The following is a 19,277-nucleotide window of genomic DNA, read 5'->3' as shown; positions in this document are numbered from 1 at the left end:
CAGTAAAAGTACAGTAAGGTTCAGTAGAGTACAGTAAAGTACAGTAAGGTACAGAAAGGTACAGTACAGTAAGGTATAGTAGAGTACAGTACAGTAAAGTACAAAACAATAGAGTAAGGTACAGTAGAGTACAGTAATGTACAGTAAGGTACAGTCGAGTACAGTAAAGTACAGTAGAGTACAGTAAAGTACAGTATAGTAAGGTACAGTAAAGTACAGTATAGTAAGGTACAGTAGAGTACAGTACAGTACGGTACAGTAGAGTACAGTATAGTATAGTACAGTAAGGTACAGTACAGTACAGTAAGGTACAGTAGAGTACAGTAAAGTACAGTACAGTAAGGTACAGTACAGTAAGGTACAGTAGAGTACAGTAAAGTACAGTAAGGTACAGTACAGTAGAGTACAGTAAAGTACAGTAGAGTACAGTAAAGTACAGTAGAGTACAGTAAAGTACAGTATAGTAAGGTACAGTAGAGTACAGTACAGTAAGGTACAGTATGGTACAGTAGAGTACAGTATAGTATAGTACAGTAAGGTACAGTACAGTACAGTAAGGTACAGTAGAGTACAGTAAAGTACAGTACAGTACAGTACAGTACAGTACAGTAAGGTGCAGTAGAGTATAGTAAGGTACAGTACAATACTGTAAGGTACTGTACCTTACAGTACCTTAAAGTATCCTATTTGTTGGGTTGGAAGCGAGCCCACACTGTTTCGAAGGAACAGTATTTCTAGTTGATTTAGTTACTCCTTTTTTTTTTTATCGATAAACATTATGCATAATCTACAAGCTCACAACGTCCGGTCCAACCCTTGTCACGGCAACATTTGAACATCGGGAAATGGCTTTAGATTCAACCCAAACGATTACAGAACAGTTTGCACCCTCGCTGTGCGACAGTGCGACCAAATAAATAAAGCCTTCATTCCGAGGTCAGAAAACCCAAGCTGTGTCTGCTGCCGGGGCATGGTGGGCGCTGGGCAATCTGGAGCGTGGTCACAAAGACACTTACTCAGTCTCATAGCGGACTTGGCAGAGGGGCAAAGTGGACAAAGCACCTTTAGTACAGTACATAACCCCACTGACAGCCTTGCTTAAAGGTCATAGACTGTAGTTGGAAATATGAAATGGCTGATTTGTACAATGTCTAATTACTTTACTGCTTGTTTTGCAATATCAGCTATATGTCCTTTTGCATATCTGACTGTTGTGTCTAAGGGTATTTTTACACGAGGACAAATTCATCTGAGTCCGCTAAACTAAACTATTGATACGGCGATATTGACACACAGAGACGTGTATTTATGACCCAGTACGACACTTCTTTGAGAACGGCTCTGCAAGTGGATTTTTTCGTTTCCGTATTGAGTTCGCAGCTGTGTAAAAGGACCAGTACGGAGAATGCGATGACGTCAGCTTGTCAGAAGCTTGTCAGACTGACTGTCGTACGGGGCAGCTCACGGAAAATAGCAGATCTACAAGATCTACAAATACCCTAAGCCTCAAGGCAAGGCGGGGATGCTATGTGAGGGAAGATCGATGGGTTTTGTTCTGCCCTGGCCCCCCCCTGACACCTCCTTTGTGTCAATTCCTGCCTATTGCTTCTTCCTGTTTAAGAAGGATGTCTGTGGGACAGCTTTTTTGGCACCACGGTGAGAGACGCACAGAGAGTTAGTTCAGGGTGCAGGCCCATTCAAGAGAAACATGCTTGGGTAACGGTTTTCCATTCCGACATATCCCAATCCGACACACCAGGTTAGCATTCACCAGCGTCAGCAGGTTAGCATTTCACCAGGTTAGCATTCACCAGCGTCAGCAGGTTAGCATTTCACCAGCGTTAGTTTTACTGAGGTTAGGGTTAGGGTTAAGGTTAGGTTTAGGTGGTCGGAATGGCAATATGTCAGAGTGCTGACATGTAACCACATGCTTGAACCCTAGTGTTACAACTCTGGGGTGAACATTCTGCAAAGAAGAGCAGATCTACAAGCTCTCACTCACGTGGGGTCAGGTTATTTTTGGCAAAGACCTTTTGTGTAAAGGGAAAGAAGGTGGCCTAGTATAGTATCTATAGACCCCTAGGGGATGCCAGTGAACTCATTATATAGGGTTTATGTAGTTAAACTCACGGATCACACAAATCTTTTCAATGTCAAGTGCAAGCAAATAAAGGGAAATGAACAAAGGTCAACTAAACTCAGCCTTTCCCGTTCTATTTCACTTCACGTACGTTTGCAAGTAATGAACACGAACGCTCAAAAATAGAGATGCAGGAGTAACACAGCTGCTGGCCATTCAAATGGAAACAACCATCAGAAATGAGGGGAGAACTTCAGTAACTGCAGAGTGGGCTGGAGGAGCCAAATGTATAATCTAGCATACAGTATATATACCCTGGACGTCTCACATAGTGGACGGACATAGCAGCCTGTAATTATCAGGTTTGGGAGCACTCCATATACTTACTAGGCTGCCCAAGAAAGATGTCTGTTATTTTTCCGATTTCACATCCAGTTATCAAACACAAGGCCCAGATTTCTGCTCTATTCAGCCACATGATCCCAACGTCCCTATTCTGAGGCAAACATTCTGCAAAAAACAGAAGATCTGTGACCCGTTCTGAGTTTGTACTGTAGATCGTCCGTTTTCAGCGAAGAGATTTGTACAGTGGGAAATACTAGCAGACCTAGAAAAGAACACCGTGGTTTTATATGAAGTGGTTAAAACAAGGAATACAGCTTTCTACTCCCTGAGTGCTGTGCCTTTGATTTGGTGAAATCTGTTCACGATGAGCTTTGAAACATGGAGTTCTGGGGCTTATATTTTGTTTCCATTGTGCCGCTGTAAACTGAATCTACAAAACGCTGCTGCTTTGGGACAGGTCATTAAGCTGTCCTGGAATGTTTGCGAGAAGGCATTCCATATCCTGAATGCTATAATTAAGTTAACTTCTCATAACAGAAGAGAGGAACCTGTAGTACAGCGGGCCCCGCATGGCCAATAAACGAGGAAGTTGTGAAAAGGACATCAAGCTCTACCTAGATGTTTATGAGGTGTCTGTTTGGTATTGCTGCAGAGATCTAAATCAGAGCGAGCTCTGCCAGGCTGCCAGCCTATACAGCTATCCAGCCTCCTTTTCCTAGCCCCTCCTTACAGGACAGTGGGACGTCCCATGAATGAAGCCTTTGTGGCAGGAGCCAACTGCCAACCCCCGAACCCTCTCCCTGTGCGCGCAGCCCCCCGTCCCCTTTACTGCTCAAGCCCTTGCACACGCTGGACCAAAACACAGCTCTGAACCTTTAACCCTCCCCCGTCCAGGCCAGGCCAGCAACACAACCACCACTCACACTTCATAGTAAGAATGCTTCCCCGGGCCCCAGTGGTAAATGAAGGGCTGTCTAGTAGCCTACTAGCCTGGAGGGAAAACGCTTATGTTACAAAATAACAGGAGAAAAAAAGGAGAAGGAAAAGTGGATAAATGTTTACTTAAAGGAGAGGAAAGAAATACACTTCGAACAGCTCTAGGCTGAGAACATAATGAGATTCCTAATAATGGCTTTCATTCCAGTGAAGTTCCCTTAGTTGATCTAAAGACTTCACAATTTGTACGTAGTCATAGTCACAACCAATGTTAAAGGCACCCCAATTTAAACAAGCCCAAAAGCTTTCTTGTGGTCTTTATCCTTTTAGTTGACCTTGTATCAGTGAACTGTACTGTCCTGTACCTTTTCCTATGCAAACTAGTAAAGAAGTCAAATCACCAATCAATGTCTAATTCTCCCAATCATACAAAGTGAGCAGCAACGCAAGGGCTGAAGTGGTGTTATAACGCTGCTTGACTGAATGTTCTGAGCTATTTAGTGGTGTCCTGGGGGGGGGGGGGGGGGGGACAGTAATGATGACTATGGGGATAAATGTCATTGTAGTAAGCAGCCTGGCGCACATGCTGAGGTTGCACAGACAGAGAAGAATAGAAACTGGTGCGACCGTGCGGGGCTGAAGACCTACTCTACACTCTGTTAACCACATTAAAAGCTGGGGGGAAAACATCATTTATCATGCCTGTGAGGACATACACAGTTAATTTAACTCTGACAGCGTACTAATGTAACCAAATAGACCCCTACTGCGTGCACAGTATGTGTTCACATTCTAATCCACCAAAATGGAAACTGTGTGGTTGGTTCAATTAAATATCCGTTTGCTAAAATCTTCTCCAGCCTCAAACCACTGAGTGCTGTGCCAGGCAAAGATAATAGAAGATGCAGTCGAGCCATTCCCCTAGCCAGCAGCACACTTGAATTAAAGGATTTCTACAAGAGAATACGTTTAAACAACTTATAAACCACTTCCGACCAGGCGTCCCTACTTTGGGTTTGGTTTATACCAATAATAATGATAATAACAATAATATATGCAATCTATATAATGCTTTCCTTTGTCCTAAAAGTCGCTTAAAGACTTAATGAAGTGGGGGGCACGGTGGCGCAGTCAGTAGTGCTGTCGCCTCACAGCTAGAAGGTCCTGGGTTCGATTCCCGCCGGGGGACACTGTGGGTGCTGGGGGCGTGTTCCCTCCTCCGCGTCATCAGTGCCCACACCCTAGGTGGGGTTGGCAAAAGGGCCTTTCTGTGTGGAGTTTGCATGTTCTCCCCGTGTCTCCTAGGGTAGATACCCTCACAAAAACATGCAGTAATCCTGGTCTCTATAAAGCCTCCCCCTGGCCAGCCGGGGCGCCTGATGGAGGGGAATGGAACTGGTTGGAATAACGTGTTCCTTCCACGCGCTACGTCTAACCGGGGAAGCTCCCCCTGTCAGGTGATATAAGAAGCGGCCTGCTCACTCCTCATGCATTGAAGGAAGCATGAGCTCAGTTCGGGGCCCTCCCCAGGTTGGCAGAGGGAGAGTAGAGCCCAGGATCACAGCTTAGGCAATTGGCACCGGGTGAAAAAATGGGTTACAAAAATCGTGGGATAAAAATTTAATAAAAAAAAAAAAAAAAGACTTAATGAAGTCATTATAGCCAAAGATTTTTTAAATCATCAACAATAGCTAAAATAGCCAATCCACAAGCATCATAGTGCGTGCGACCTGTTGTTAGCTTGTAGATTATTTATTTTTGCTATTTGGCGTACGTGGTTTAAGTCGATACCAGTCAGTCAATGCCAATTTCAAAGAATAATCTAATTTGTTCTAATGTCATCTAATATCTAATGCTCATGCGCACGTGTGTGTGTGTGTGTGTGTGTGTGTGCGTGCGTGCGTGCGTGCGTGCGTGCGTGCGTGCGTGCGTGCGTGCGTGCGCGCGCGCACGCGTGCGCGTGTGTGTTTGTGTTTTAGCCTCTCACCTGCCACGGTGTAGTTGCTGGGCGACAGGTAAAAGTCACTGACGACCGATCCGTCTCGGAACCAGCGGATCGTGACAGGGTTGGGCGGTCCGATGGCCTCACAGGACAGGACGAAGGACGAGTTCCTTGTGACGTTCCTGTCCTCTGGATGTCTGACGAACGTCGGGAGACCTGGAAACCAACAGAGAGGAGCAGAGAAGATGCTGTAATACAGACACACACACAGGTGGCAGTGACACGGTTCAATGGGTAACCAGAACGCTCGCCCCCAGCAGTTCTTGTTTTCGTGTTTTTGTTTTACTTAGGAATAGGTTTAGGGTATAGGCATAGAGTTACTGAAGTTAACTTTAGGAATAAGGCCAAGTTTAGGCATAGTTTTGCTGAGGTTACTTTTAGGAATAAGGTTAGTTTTAGAAATAGTTTTACTGAGGTTATGTTTAGGAATACCTAGTGGCGACCGGACCTTAGACCCGGGGTGAGTGTGTTTTGGGGGCAAGCATTCTTGTATTAATTCAATGCATTGATTGAATACTTTATCAGATGTCCGCATAGGAAAGGTACCAGACAGTTCAGATACAAGGTCTACTACTAGGATTTAAACCACAAAAAAAGAACAATGGCTTGTTTACATTGGGGTCCTTTTGAACTCAATTCATAAAAATTAAAAAAGCATAAATGTGAGCCTCACCTTCTACGTATATGACGACACCCTTAGACTCTACCATGGTGTCACTGATGTTCAGCCTGCAGCGGTAATCCCCAGCGTCCATTCTCTGCACGGCTTTAATCCTGCAACATACAGTACATGCATACATGAAGATTCATAAACTCTCTTTCAAGAGGCCTCACCAGAGGTTGCGTTTCCACGAAAACTCATAATGTGTTCACCTAGAGAAATGTGGCGTTGTCAAATGCTTTGGTCCATATCTCACGCCACATTCTGGTGTCATACTTTCAACTTAAACAAGTTGCTGCACCCGCTTCTGATGATATCATGTCATACAATGCACCCGCTTCTGATGATATCATGTCAGCAGTGGTTACGGAATGCGAAAGAGTGGATGAAGTTATTTTCCTTACAAGCTTTCACAAATTGCTGTTTCAAAAGACGATCAAAAGAAAACAATCCTTACTGCCTGATTTTTTACTTTGCTTACAACACTGTGCCAAAATCGACTGATCTATTCTACGCCTCACAAAGTGTATAGGAGTATAAACATACTGTATCTCTGTCTCCTGTGCAAAGAGCAGGGTATATTATATTCACAGTCATCTACACGTATAGTTGTTTTCGGATGGAAACCATGTCCTTGACCATGTCCAAAACCGTTTGTTTTGTATTTATCATTTTAAAAGTGAGTTAAAATAGTGAAAATAGCTGATGTAGATCTGCTATTTTCACTAGTTTTGTGTGTCTTGTATGATGAAGCAGGGCTTTACTTTACAAAAAAACATACACATTTGAAACTTGGGAGATACAAGGTTTCTGCACGACATTGACGATATGCACAGTAATATAGGCCTACACCCTACATACTACAAAGTGATAGTGCCAGTGTATTCCCAGCCATACTGCTGTTACCTGACTGTGGACAGAAGAGTATTAACCCCATCGGTAGAGGTCTGGAGTTCATTGACCACGACCTGTGAGTTGTCAGCCGCCAGTTCCATGTTGTTCTTCACCCAGACGATGGTGGGCTCCAGCTTGGCATCGGGTATGTCGATGGAGCAGTTGAACTTGGCCTCGCGCCCCTCCGACAGGTGGATGGAGCGACCTACCGTTGGCTTGAAGTACAGACTTCTGATGTCGTCCTGGCTCAAGTGCAACTTCGGCACGTGTTGGCGTACAATGAGCGCCTCAGAGGTCCTGGTGGGCAGGGGAGAGCGGCCATGTCGTCCAGGACGATAAGCATCGGCCTGTACAACAAACCCACCCCTGTGGTGCAGACCTGCGTATACAAAGAAGTCAAATCACAAGTTTATTCGTCATTGCACAAGCAGTGCTGGAAAAAGTAATCTGATTTTTTACTTAAAGTATTTCAATACTGCCAAATTGAAATACTCTGTTACAAGTAAAAGTCTGGAATTCAAGATGAGTAAAAGTATGAAAGTGTTGGCATCAAAATATACTTACTTAAGTACCAAAAGTACAAAATATTTGAAAATAGCAGATCTACAAGCTTACAGTGTGTGAGCTTGTAGATCGGCTCTTTTCAAATAGGGCTAACATGGTTGATTATGATATACTGTAGTAAAAGTACAATATTTTGATCCGAGATGTAGTGGAAATTGGAAATATTCAAGAAGGCCTACAAATACCTCAAAATTGTACTTAAATACAGTACTTGAGTAAATATACGTAGTTACTGTGCAAGTACAGTACATCAACATGGTATAAGTTGTTATAAAGCATAGGCCTATATAAATATGTTATACAAATATAACAGAAGTCTTTGTGCAGTGTTCCGTTGTCTTGTGTTCGAGTAGGAGAGCATTGCATTCTATTGAGGATACTGTTCAGCCATGCAGGTCAATATCATAACAATAAGCCTAATGTGGTATTATAATGCTGGTGAAATCATACTGTATGTAAGAATGATAGAACAAAGCTGTAGTTATAATAGTGATTCTCCAGGGTTCCAGGTGGCAAATGATAAGGTAGTTATAGGAACCAAATGGACCCTTACAGATCTGTAATTTGGGAGGATTAATGGCCTATATATGCATACCAAACTGGATGAGATTAAAAGGTTCGGGAAGCACTGAGTTATATACAGTACATTAATGCAGTGGTTCTCTGCATGGGGTCCCCAGCAAAATGATTGACAGGTCATCTTCACCATTATTACAAGTAAATACAAACTGGAGTTGCATTGTTATCTCCATACAGTTTAAAGACAAGTTAAGGAATGCTGGACCAAATGACCATATCAAATGACCATATCAGACAAAATCTTGTCTAATAGCCAACAATAAACAAATTTCTTAAACTATGGTGCTAGACATTAACATGAATTGACAATCACCCCACAGAGCTGTCAAGAAAGACCAGACTGAATTGTGCATAGGCCTATTCATCTTTACTGGTTGGTTGTCCCCTGTGCTCGTGACAAATTAATGAATATTGTGAAAAAATTAATCATATTCGCATGATGCAGTGGGTGAACTATAAACAATTTGTCGATTTAAACTTTTGACAGACAACTTCTTAAATCAGAGATGTGTAATTTTTTTGCAATATGGTTTAGGTCAGTTTAGCGCACTGCAACGTTCTAAACATTCTACATGTCTAGCATTAAGCTATTTTAATTTCTCAAACGACTGATATGATAGGGAATCAAATGGAGTTAAAAGCCTACGTTTAAGGTATTTTAATGGGTTCCAGATGTTGCGCACATAGATTAGGCTACTCCTGAGTAAATAAGAAGTAGAAGAAGCGGTCTAACATAGCGCTGATTGTTTCCCTTAACAACGACATCAATTAAAATGAGAAGATTTAAGAATACAATACATCGATATTTAACAAAACAACACTTACCTCTGACTGGATTCACAGCAATAACGGCGATGGTCGCTGTGGAGAAGAAAATCCTAACCCAGTTTGGAGCCATGGTCAACAGCGCGCACATTATTATTCTAATCTGACCACTACAATGTCCCCCAACCTTCTAAAACACTACGGTGTCACTATTTTACACGCTGTCAATAGAGCTGTGATGTTGTTCAACATCGCACACCAGCGTCACTTCTATCCGTCCATAAAGTGACTGACTAGTAGTCCATTTGTGTGTGTGTACACAGTCACACTGCAGTTTGACCAGAGGATCACAGTTAACTTTCTCCTGACGTCAGAACAGGGATCCCACGGAGGAGGTTTTTGAGTCTGAAAGCATTAGTGGAGTAAAAACAACAGTTGTCCTCAAAACAGAGCAGCCTCGCCTAATCTAATCCAACCAAGCCTATATGTGATGGTCACATTATCACACATATTATGGCATTTGTCATTGCACAGTAAAATCTTCAAATCAGTGTTATAAATTGGTAAATTAGGTAACACTGAATATCTAGTGTATAGTATTTGATGTTTGTAAAGGGGACACAAATATAATTTACTTCGTTAAAACGTCTGTCTTTAGCCTACTAGGTCTACTAGAAGATATTCCTCTAACTTTATTAGACATTAAAAGATATCTTGCACAACTCCTCTACCATGTGGCAGGATATGCTACTGCATGCTTGGCTAATAACCACATACATAACAGTACTTAGAGACTACTTTTGTTTTGGAAACAAATGAAAATAAAGAGCTATTGAAGAGAATACAAACTAAAACATAAGCTAAAAATGAATAGGAATAAGAGAATAAAATGCAGAAATGTTTGTTCCAGACTAGAGGACAACAATGCAAGACAGTTTACTCTCTCTGAAAGTTCATGATTGGTGAGCTACAGTATGTAACCCAATTCCCAAATCAACAGCTGCATCTTGTGGACACAGCAGTATACTGCATGTAAAGATGAACACAAAAGATTCACAACTTCATAGAAAGCTTTGAAACATCTTGTATTGTCTGTAGACTATGGTCCATACGGTCCTCAAGGTCAGAGCCAACTTTAAGAATTCTAGACTAAAACTAATGAAGACTAAAAACAAACTTGTTTGGTTGAAACATGTTTAATGTCGTAAAGAGTTTCACGCCATCCTACGAATAAGGTGCAATACAGTAGCGTATGCCAATTATTAAAGTATTCCAGTGCATGTGCGAAGTTAGCAGAACGCCAATCAAAGTGCTTAAAGAGTTGAACAAAGGGGCCACTCAATGCTAGCCTGGGTGCCAGCCTGCTCGCTACATTCCGTGATTTGATTTTGTCATTCCGCTTTAGTCTGGACAGCTACCTATCTCTTAGGGGAGGTGGGACATAGAACACGGCTGGAATCCATCCGTGGCTTCTTATTAGTCTGTAGTGCGGGGCGGGACAAATACACCGGTGTGTATTGGCTAGCTGATGACGTAGCTACCCTAACCCTAATCTGATTCATTGGAACAACATCCAATCAGCCACGACATCGCCTACGTCACAACTGACGTTCGAAAATACGAGTCAACTGAATCATGTCCAGACTGAGAAGCGAAGTGACAAAATAAATCCACGGAACGTAGCGTAGCAGGCTGGTACCCAGGCTAACTCAATGCGTCCAGGGTAAGGACAATTTGGAAGGTCTTCTAGGTCTTTTTTTAAAGCTTAAACACAACATATAACTAAATACTTATACCATTATGTATGTAACATAACAATACAGTAGCTTGTGCCAATTATTAAAGTATTCTTTCCAGTGCATGTGCAAAGTTATCAGAACAACAAACAAAAGGGCTACTCAATGCGCCCAGAGAAGGAAGAATTGGAAGGTTTCTTCTAGGTCTTTTTTTAAGCTTGAAAACACAACATTACTAAATACGTATAACATTATATACTGTATGTAACATAACATACTTAAAGGACGACTTCAACCTATCTTCATATAATTGGCCCTCACTAATGTTCACAATAAAATAGAACAATTCTTTTCTACTCAGTCTGTCTCATAGGACGGCTCTGGGGAGTTCAGAAAACCGTCTGCCAGTGACATCATCGTTTGGAAGAAAAAAAAAAGTTTTGATTTTTATTATCGCAAGAACAATGGCTTCCGTTATAACATTGTAACTTTTCAGGAATAGAAAGCCTACAGTTTCTATTAGCTTGGATTCCCCATCGATGATGTCACTGGTTGACGGATTTCTGAACTGCCCACAGCCCTCTTATGAGACACATACAGAGTAGGAAAATGTGATATTTTATCGTGAACATTAGTGAGGACCAATTATATGAAAATAGGTTGAAAAGTGGTGAAGTCTTCCTTTAACTTATACGCAACATTGTTTTAACTTCCTTTTTTACCATAGGCGCGTATACAGCAGCTGGCAGACAAACACTAAAAGCAGGACAGCAAATGTAGAGTAACTGGTAACTGGTAAAGGAGAGGAGGTGATGAACGCTACCATACCTCTCAATGATTATACAACATCTCACTCAAAGAGGGGTATGGCCATTAAACCCAGCGACCATTGTGCTACCACATTGTATAGAATGGTAATCTAACAACCAAAATGGAGACCCAAGACTGCAGTCTCGGATGGACAGGGAAGGGGGTAGGACTAATGTAACCTATGTGGTGTTCTTTCCTTCTGATGCTTTTGCGATGCATTGTGATGATCAACCAGTCTCTGATTATCCAGTTGAAGCAGCCAATTGGGCGATGGGTTTGGGCGAGCCCAGGGCCCTGGGGGACCCTGGGCTCGGCAGTGGAGCACAACATTCATTTGTTCTTCTGAGCCTTCTGGGCGGACTTGGTGACTTTGCCTGTGGTGGACGCCTTCTTCTCCACGGCCTTGATGACGCCGACCGCCACGGTCTGACGCATGTCACGCACCGCAAAACGACCTGCACGGAGGATGAAGAGAGAGACAGAATGTGACGGTTTTACAGCTTTTTACTAGTAATGGAATAAATAATTTAGTTATAATTTATCAGTTTTTATATTAACAAAACATTCTGAAGCTGCCTGTTCCAGGATGTTTATTTGGGTTTCAGCAAGGCATAACAACTTACAGTAAACTAGAAGCAGTGCTCTTCCGAGCACAGGTTTCCACCAGGTAGGTTATTGTGGCCACCTGGTGGCGCTATAATAGGCCAAAGTGAAAAGGGTGCCCATCTCTTCTTGATGGAATATGCCAAAGCAAAGATATCCGTCTTGATCACATGACTATAGAGATCATGTGTAGCAAGTTGCATGAAATTTGGATAAAAGGAGACATATAAAAAAAGGGTTTTATGAAAGTCGGCCTCCTGGTGGCGCAATATAGTGCAAATTTGAGAAATGCAGGGCAAAGGTTTTTCTGTTGCCTCTAGGGAGCGTGCAAACATTTTACAGTGATCGGTGGAGTTATAGATAAAAACATAAATCAGGCTGGTATAGCCCCACCATGAGGCTGATTTTACCATTTTTAACTCATACAGTGGCCCGGGCCAGAAGTGGCCGCTAGAGTGCCAGAAATATCTCTATAGGCATTCGCTCTAGCTTCCGTCGACACTGCCCCAAGTGCCTTGGGATTTCACTCCAGCCACTGTTATGTATGACGAGAGGAGGAAGTTAGCTTACACTTAGCCATTCACTGCTAACCCCTTTAGAAGCCCGATCTAAAGCTATTTCAGTCGCAAAAAAACTTTCTCTTTGGTCTGGGAACACAATTCAGAGAAAATCCTCTCTAAAGATGTGACTTATTATTGGAGTGGGCGGCGTGATGCGGCCGTTTGCGCGAATACGGCCCGTGGATGGCCGAGTGTCGGCCCCGGGCATGGATGGAAATTTAGACCGGGGCTTCGTTGAGGCCTCCGATTAAATAATTCATTTTATTAAATATCCCGGACTAGTTCGGGATAGGCACCCTGGAATACGTCGCGCCGCCGACAGTATAGATTGAGGTTTTTTTGGGGGGCTCTAAACTTTATTTTAAACCATTTTCAATGGAATAAATCGTCGGACCATCTAGCGTCTCTCGTTGGTAAGCGCTGGACGAGCCAGGACCACCCACGTTGTCCCAAGCAGCTCAGGGTAAGTAAAATAGCAAATAAAATATTGTATTGGATTGAAAATATCCCAAACTTGTTCGGGATAGGCACAAATAGGGTTAAGTGACATGTCTTCTTCGGCCTAGTGGGAATGTGCGTACAAAATTTGACGGAAATCGCACTCTGTGTTAATGATTTTGTTTCAACTTCCTTAATAAGAAGAAAAATATATGCAAAGTTGCAAACATACAAAATGGAAAAAAGATATAAGATTGAAAAGCTCTAACCACCATCAAAATGGGGAGCATAGAAAATAAGCAGTTTTCATACCCAGTGGAGGGTACTCAGAGAAGCTCTCCACACACATGGGCTTGCCGGGGATCATCTCCACGATAGCAGCGTCTCCTGACTTGAGCGCCTTAGGGTTGTCCTCCAGCTTTTTGCCCGAGCGGCGGTCGATCTTCTCCTTGAGTTCAGCGAACTTGCAGGCAATGTGCGCGGTGTGGCAGTCCAGCACCGGGGCGTAGCCAGCGCTGATCTGGCCAGGGTGATTCAGGATGATCACCTGCGGAGGAGGAGCAGAGAATTAAAGTGGGAAAACACCCAACTTTGGTTGAAATGCAAAAAGATTAATAATTAATTGTGCAAGTAAACACTCTGTTACTAGTACAGTCATTTCAATCTATCAGAAAATGAACTCTAATAATAGAGACTAAAATGTTAACTGGGCACAACCAATTCTCATTGGGTTGAGGCCAGGGCGTAGCCCATCCATTGATTACAAGTTAAACTTTGGGGAACAGATATCCATTAGAGTTAGTGCACACATTCAAAATGTCTGAGGCGACTTTATGAGTGAACACAACAGACTAACTACCTGATGGTGAGAATGAATTCTCAAATCAAATCGGGGGATTAGGTCATTTATTGCCACAAGCGGGTAAGAAACCCAAAATAGTTTCATTATAATATTGACAACAAACCTTATATCTGTTGGATAATAGATCAATGGGCTTCATCCATATTTTAAGTTAGACAATAGCAGTTCTAACATTTTGGGTGAATTTGCATCAATAAACACTCTGTAATGTGTAAAACATTTTCATTGTCTTGATGCAAGAATCCCCAAAGGAATCATGCATCCATTCCAGTGCAGAACAGAATCTAAACAGTGCTAATCTGACTAATAATAAAAGATTCCAAACTGGTTTTAAAACTTAAAGAAAAACTAAGTAACTAAAGTAGTGAAAATACTAACAAATATTAGCAGATAGTACAGCTGCACAATTAATCAACAATATTCGAAAATCGTAATTTTAGGTTTCACAATGATATAATCGTGAAACTTGGGAATTAATTCAAACGTCTTATTTTCACTGCTGTTGCAACTTTCCCTCACCTCCACACCATTACACAAGGATTAATAACCAGATGAAATATTACAAAATGATCCTTTTCCACCAAAAATAATCATAATCAATCATCTTGATTACAATAGTCAGCAAAATGAAATAATAATAATCTAATAATCATACAGCCCGGAATAAAGGGTAATCTTCTATTCTTCTGCACACCAAAAATTTTACACAGGTGCAAAGTGTTTAATCCGTTATCGAATTACAAAAGGTGAAATAGTTTAAAATAGCCAACCTTCAAGAAAACAGATCACTTTGAAGTGGCTAAAGTGGCATGTTTTCAAGATTTTAATAATGTAGACATCAAGCAATAATATATAGTCTGTGTGTGTGTGTGTGTGTGTGTGTGTGTGTGTGTGTGTGTGTGTGTGTGTGTGTAGCTTAATTTTAAGCATGTCCATCATTGGGTTATAAATGGCTCCTTTCTGGTAACTACCTGAGCGGTGAAGTTGGCAGCCTCCTGGGGTGGATCATTCTTGCTGTCACCAGCGACATTTCCTCTGCGAATGTCTTTGACAGACACGTTCTTGACGTTGAAGCCAACATTGTCTCCGGGCACGGCCTCGGTCAGCGCCTCATGGTGCATCTCCACAGACTTGACCTCAGTGGTCACATTGACAGGGGCAAAGGTGACCACCATGCCGGGCTTCAGGAGGCCAGTCTCCACGCGACCCACAGGCACTGTTCCGATACCTGAGAGCATGAGCATGGAGGGGAGTATAAGGCTGAGAATGAGTAATTGCAGTCAATGTTGTTCTGTATAGACAGATTATTTTAGTCGTCGGTGATTTGTGATCTCCATCTCTCGATCCAGGTGTATAATTGCACGTAACTATTAAGAGCAGAGGTGAAGTGGTAGGAGTTGAGACACTTCGTCACATTGACTGAGTGGACCAGGGGGCAAACCGGTAACCTTTTAACAACCTTGGTGCCAAACACGAGTTTCCCAGGTTTTGGCCGAATCTGTCTCTGTGCCAAACACGAGTTTCCCAAGTTGGCAGTTTTTTTGTTGTTGCTTTTTTTGTTTTGTTTTTTTGCTCTCCCTATTTCCTACTTCCGGTTTCGGCATAATCACGATCGCGAAATTCATGTTTGACTCCCTGAACAGCTCCATCTTTCAAACATGGCAGCCATGTTTGTTTACATTTGAAGAAAACACTATAGCCTCTCTCTCCTGAATGCCTGAACAGATTTCCAAGCGGATTTTTTTGTTTGAAAGCTGTGAATGGCGTGCACACGTGTGGTGCATGATCCGTGCATTATCCGTGCATGACCCGTGCACCATCGTGCACATTAAAAGGTAAAATATTGGCAATTGAAGACATATGGTCACTTTTTAATCCTGGCGTGTTAATTACCAGATGGTCTCTCTACCCACTCAGCTACGATCAACCCTGGCATAGTCTACCGATTACGATCTTCCCAAATCTCCTGTTTCAATGAACACAATACTAAGGAAATGGATAGCATTTACATGGCCCTAAAACTTCCAAGGCTTCAAATTTACACTTGGGACACCAAATCAAATATTTATGCACTCATTGTACAGTAAGGGGCTTTTGATCACCATGGTCCTCAAAATGGCATACAGTATGTTATGTCTTGTAAGGGTTTACTTCATCAGTTACTTTGGACAATGTTTTTGCATTTCACCATAGGAATACCTCTACTGATTCAGTTTTCAGTGACATGTCAACCACCAGTGTTGTGCCACGTATTCAGTGAACATGCTTATGGTGAACAGTGAACTGAACATATCCTTTTGAAAGTAATTAAGGTGAAGTGTTGTTACCTCTTACAAGAGTTAACAACACACAGTGGTGTCAACCACATGGCATACTGTACGTTATCATACGCAACACTATCATTTGTCTATTTGGCTAACACCGCCATCTAGTCCCAGGGGAACATTACAATAATCAATGTCAAGCCTAGCGCTTCAACTACTACTGTGGATACGCTTCTTTGTTTTAACTTGCCTCCGATCTTATAGACATCCTGCAGTGGCAGGCGGAGAGGTTTGTCTGTAGGACGGCTTGGGGGTTGGATGGCATCCAGAGCCTCCAACAGCGTGGTCCCAGAGGCGTTGCCATCCTTCCTTGTGATCTTCCACCCTTTGAACCAGGTCATCTGGAAGAACAGAAGAATAGAATAACATCTGTCGATCTAAAACACCATCTCCATATGGGAAAATATTTTTCATACACACTACATTTTGCATTTGGATATTGTCCACTTACAGTAGTTGGAACCTATTGCATGGAAGGCGGTCACCTCTTTTGTAATCTACGGTTTCTTTCTTTTCTGTCAGTGCTTGACACACCTAAATCTAACACACTCATATATTTTATTCACTGCAGCTGCGTAACTTACATCAAGGATGCACCTGCTATGTTTTTACCTTCTGTAGTTTTTAATCTGTACAGAAGAACAAACCTGAAAACAGGCCTAGGGTTTCATTCCCTTTAATCGTTACATGACATTCAGTAACCAATGTTTAAACGTATTACTGTAGGTTTCAAAACAGCTATTTTTAGCAAAGATCTTACCTTTAATTGTAACTCTTAATGTAATTTGCTTTTGATGACAGCTTTTTCTGTCAGTCTTTTCACAGGTAGCTCTAAGCTGTCTGATTTTAGAATTCAAATTTTTAGAGTGGAATGCATTCTGCTTACATTGGGGCTGGCCTCCAGCATGTTGTCGCCATTCCAGCCGGAGATGGGCACGAACGCCACGGTGTCAGGGTTGTAGCCGATCTTCTTGATGTAGGTGCTCACTTCCTTCACAATCTCCTCATAGCGCTTCTGGCTGTAATTGGGCTCGGTGGAGTCCATTTTGTTGATGCCCACGATGAGCTGCTTCACGCCCAGGGTGTAAGCTAGAAGGGCATGCTCACGAGTCTGCCCATTCTTGGAGATGCCCGCCTCAAACTCTCCCACACCGGCCGCCACTATCAGCACGGCACAGTCTGCCTGCAAGCAGAATAGATGGCGAGGGTTAGTGAAGGCATAGTCTTTAAAAGGATCCCTGGCTAATAAGCCTTATATGCCTTAATACATTATAATTTTACTAAAGGGGGACAACGCCCGTTGCAAGGTGATGATGTAATTCGTCCATGTGTGGTCTAGCCCTATGAAAGGTGTGGAATTCATGTGCTAATTAAAGAAATAAAAAATAAATACTTCATAAGGTTAATATGCATCAAAACAATATTTTAAACACTTTCTATTAGCACAACAGCACATGCATTCCATACAGTACATGCCATAGGGCTGGACCACATGGACAAGAATGACATAATCAACTTGCAATGGGCATTGTCCCCCTATTATTTAAAACAATAAATAATAATATAACCATATTTAAGGTCCTTTTAACCCACTTGCCATTGGTTGTTTGGTTGTCAATTGCTCAATTGTCCAATTTTGACTTAATCTAATGTGTCTACTTTGTAGGCAGAGGTAGAGAATAGAGTCATTTAAATGTGTAACGTGTAAACACAACTTGGGTATCTTTTCAAAGCTTTCATGAGGTTTTAAAGTGCTAACAACATTCTGTGCTTGGAGCAGTTTAATTAAGAACAATACAGATCAACTGACTTAGCTTTCTGCAGTCTACTGTAATAAGGATGCTACAACTGAATTGAAGCTGGCTGTTGCACATGTTTGTGGTCACACTGGGCAAAAATATCAGCTTAAAGTATTATTGTACAGTATATGTAGAAGATATATATATATAATCCTTCCGTGCATCTGTGCTAAGCTGTCATCATGATATACAGTATGTACAGTTCCAGTAATTGTGCTTGGGATGCATTTTATTTAGCAACATGCAGGCCTTGAAACGTGATGCCAGTGACCACCTAGTGTGGAGTAGATCTTGGATACACAATTGAGAACCTCGACCCTGTGGCTATACCATAGCGTAGTGTGGACAAAATGGCCAACCAGCGTCGCGTTACACACCTGAGAGGTCCCAGTGATCATGTTCTTGATGAAGTCCCTGTGGCCCGGGGCGTCGATGATGGTCACATAGTACTTACTGGTTTCAAACTTCCACAGAGAGATATCGATGGTAATACCACGCTCCCTCTCTGCCTTCAACTTGTCCAGAACCCAGGCATACTTGAATGAGCCCTTCCCCATCTAAGGGAAAACAAAATGTTATATATAGTTTTCTCCAGAACACTATTTCACTTCATAAGGTCTTTCACACTGTAATTTGGATCAAAATCAAAAGAATCTAAGTAGGCTAAAGACAATCAAAATCATATTAAACTAATATAAAGGTGCCCAGTTGCAAAATAAATGCATGTATGTAAGTAACATGTTAAGATCTAATACAACATATACACATTTAACATGATCTAACTAAGTTACGGGTGAGCAGAGGCAATGTTGCACATGCAGAACTCGGGTGCTGTGACAGTTTGTTCAATAGTGCTATACTTGAGGGGTTAGATGATCTCTGGCTACATTCTACTATTTACATTCACTCACCTCTGCAGCTTCCTTCTCAAACTTCTCGATAGTCCTCTTGTCGATGCCACCACATTTGTAGATCAGGTGGCCGGTGGTGGTCGACTTGCCAGAGTCAACATGACCGATCACCACAATGTTGATGTGGAGCTTTTCCTTTCCCATGGTGGCTAGGGTTGGTTACTGTGACGTGACAATCTGCTAACACAGAATAATGTAGATTTGCAGTTAGTGCAGCATAGCACTCCCGTGTTGCTTAATTAATAGGAAAATGGCACAGACAGACATGTTTATGGGTTCGATTCCATGTGTAAGGGGCAGAGCATTTCCTGTGGCACCAAAAGTTTAAGTGACAAATCTGCAAGCACAAACCAGTATACAACCAGTAAGACTCCCTAATCGGGAGATAAGCGACCGTCAGGTCGCAGC

The 19,277-nt window shown here is 42.2% G+C and overlaps 2 protein-coding genes across 2 annotated transcripts in view; both read right to left on the bottom strand.

Annotated features, from left to right (window-relative positions):
• Positions 1-9,110, bottom strand: part of mertka (c-mer proto-oncogene tyrosine kinase a) — a 35,159-nt gene extending 26,049 nt beyond the window's left edge. The window contains exons 1-4 of the mRNA XM_080741134.1: positions 8,887-9,110; positions 6,931-7,297; positions 6,037-6,137; positions 5,349-5,519 (exon numbers count right to left, since the gene is read on the bottom strand). Coding sequence (XP_080597260.1) covers positions 5,349-5,519; positions 6,037-6,137; positions 6,931-7,297; positions 8,887-8,977 — 730 coding nt within the window. The 5' untranslated portion in view covers positions 8,978-9,110. The remainder of the gene's footprint in view (positions 1-5,348; positions 5,520-6,036; positions 6,138-6,930; positions 7,298-8,886) is intronic.
• Positions 9,111-11,702: 2,592 nt separating this feature from the next.
• LOC308297631 (elongation factor 1-alpha, somatic form) lies at positions 11,703-19,013 on the bottom strand (the record flags this gene model as incomplete). The annotated part of the gene is made up of 7 exons (XM_080741144.1): positions 11,703-11,827; positions 13,286-13,520; positions 14,807-15,063; positions 16,350-16,500; positions 17,046-17,342; positions 18,336-18,515; positions 18,870-19,013. The coding sequence occupies 7 exons, from the start codon at positions 19,011-19,013 to the stop codon at positions 11,703-11,705; spliced, it is 1,389 nt and encodes a 462-aa protein (XP_080597270.1).
• Between the last annotated feature and the right edge of the window lie 264 nt (positions 19,014-19,277).

Source organism: Nannobrachium achirus (genome assembly GCF_963921795.1).
Source record: "Nannobrachium achirus genome assembly, chromosome: 13".
Lineage (NCBI taxonomy): Eukaryota > Metazoa > Chordata > Actinopteri > Myctophiformes > Myctophidae > Nannobrachium > Nannobrachium achirus.
Note: the sequence above shows the minus strand (reverse complement) of the source record. Positions and strands in the feature narration are given on the sequence as shown.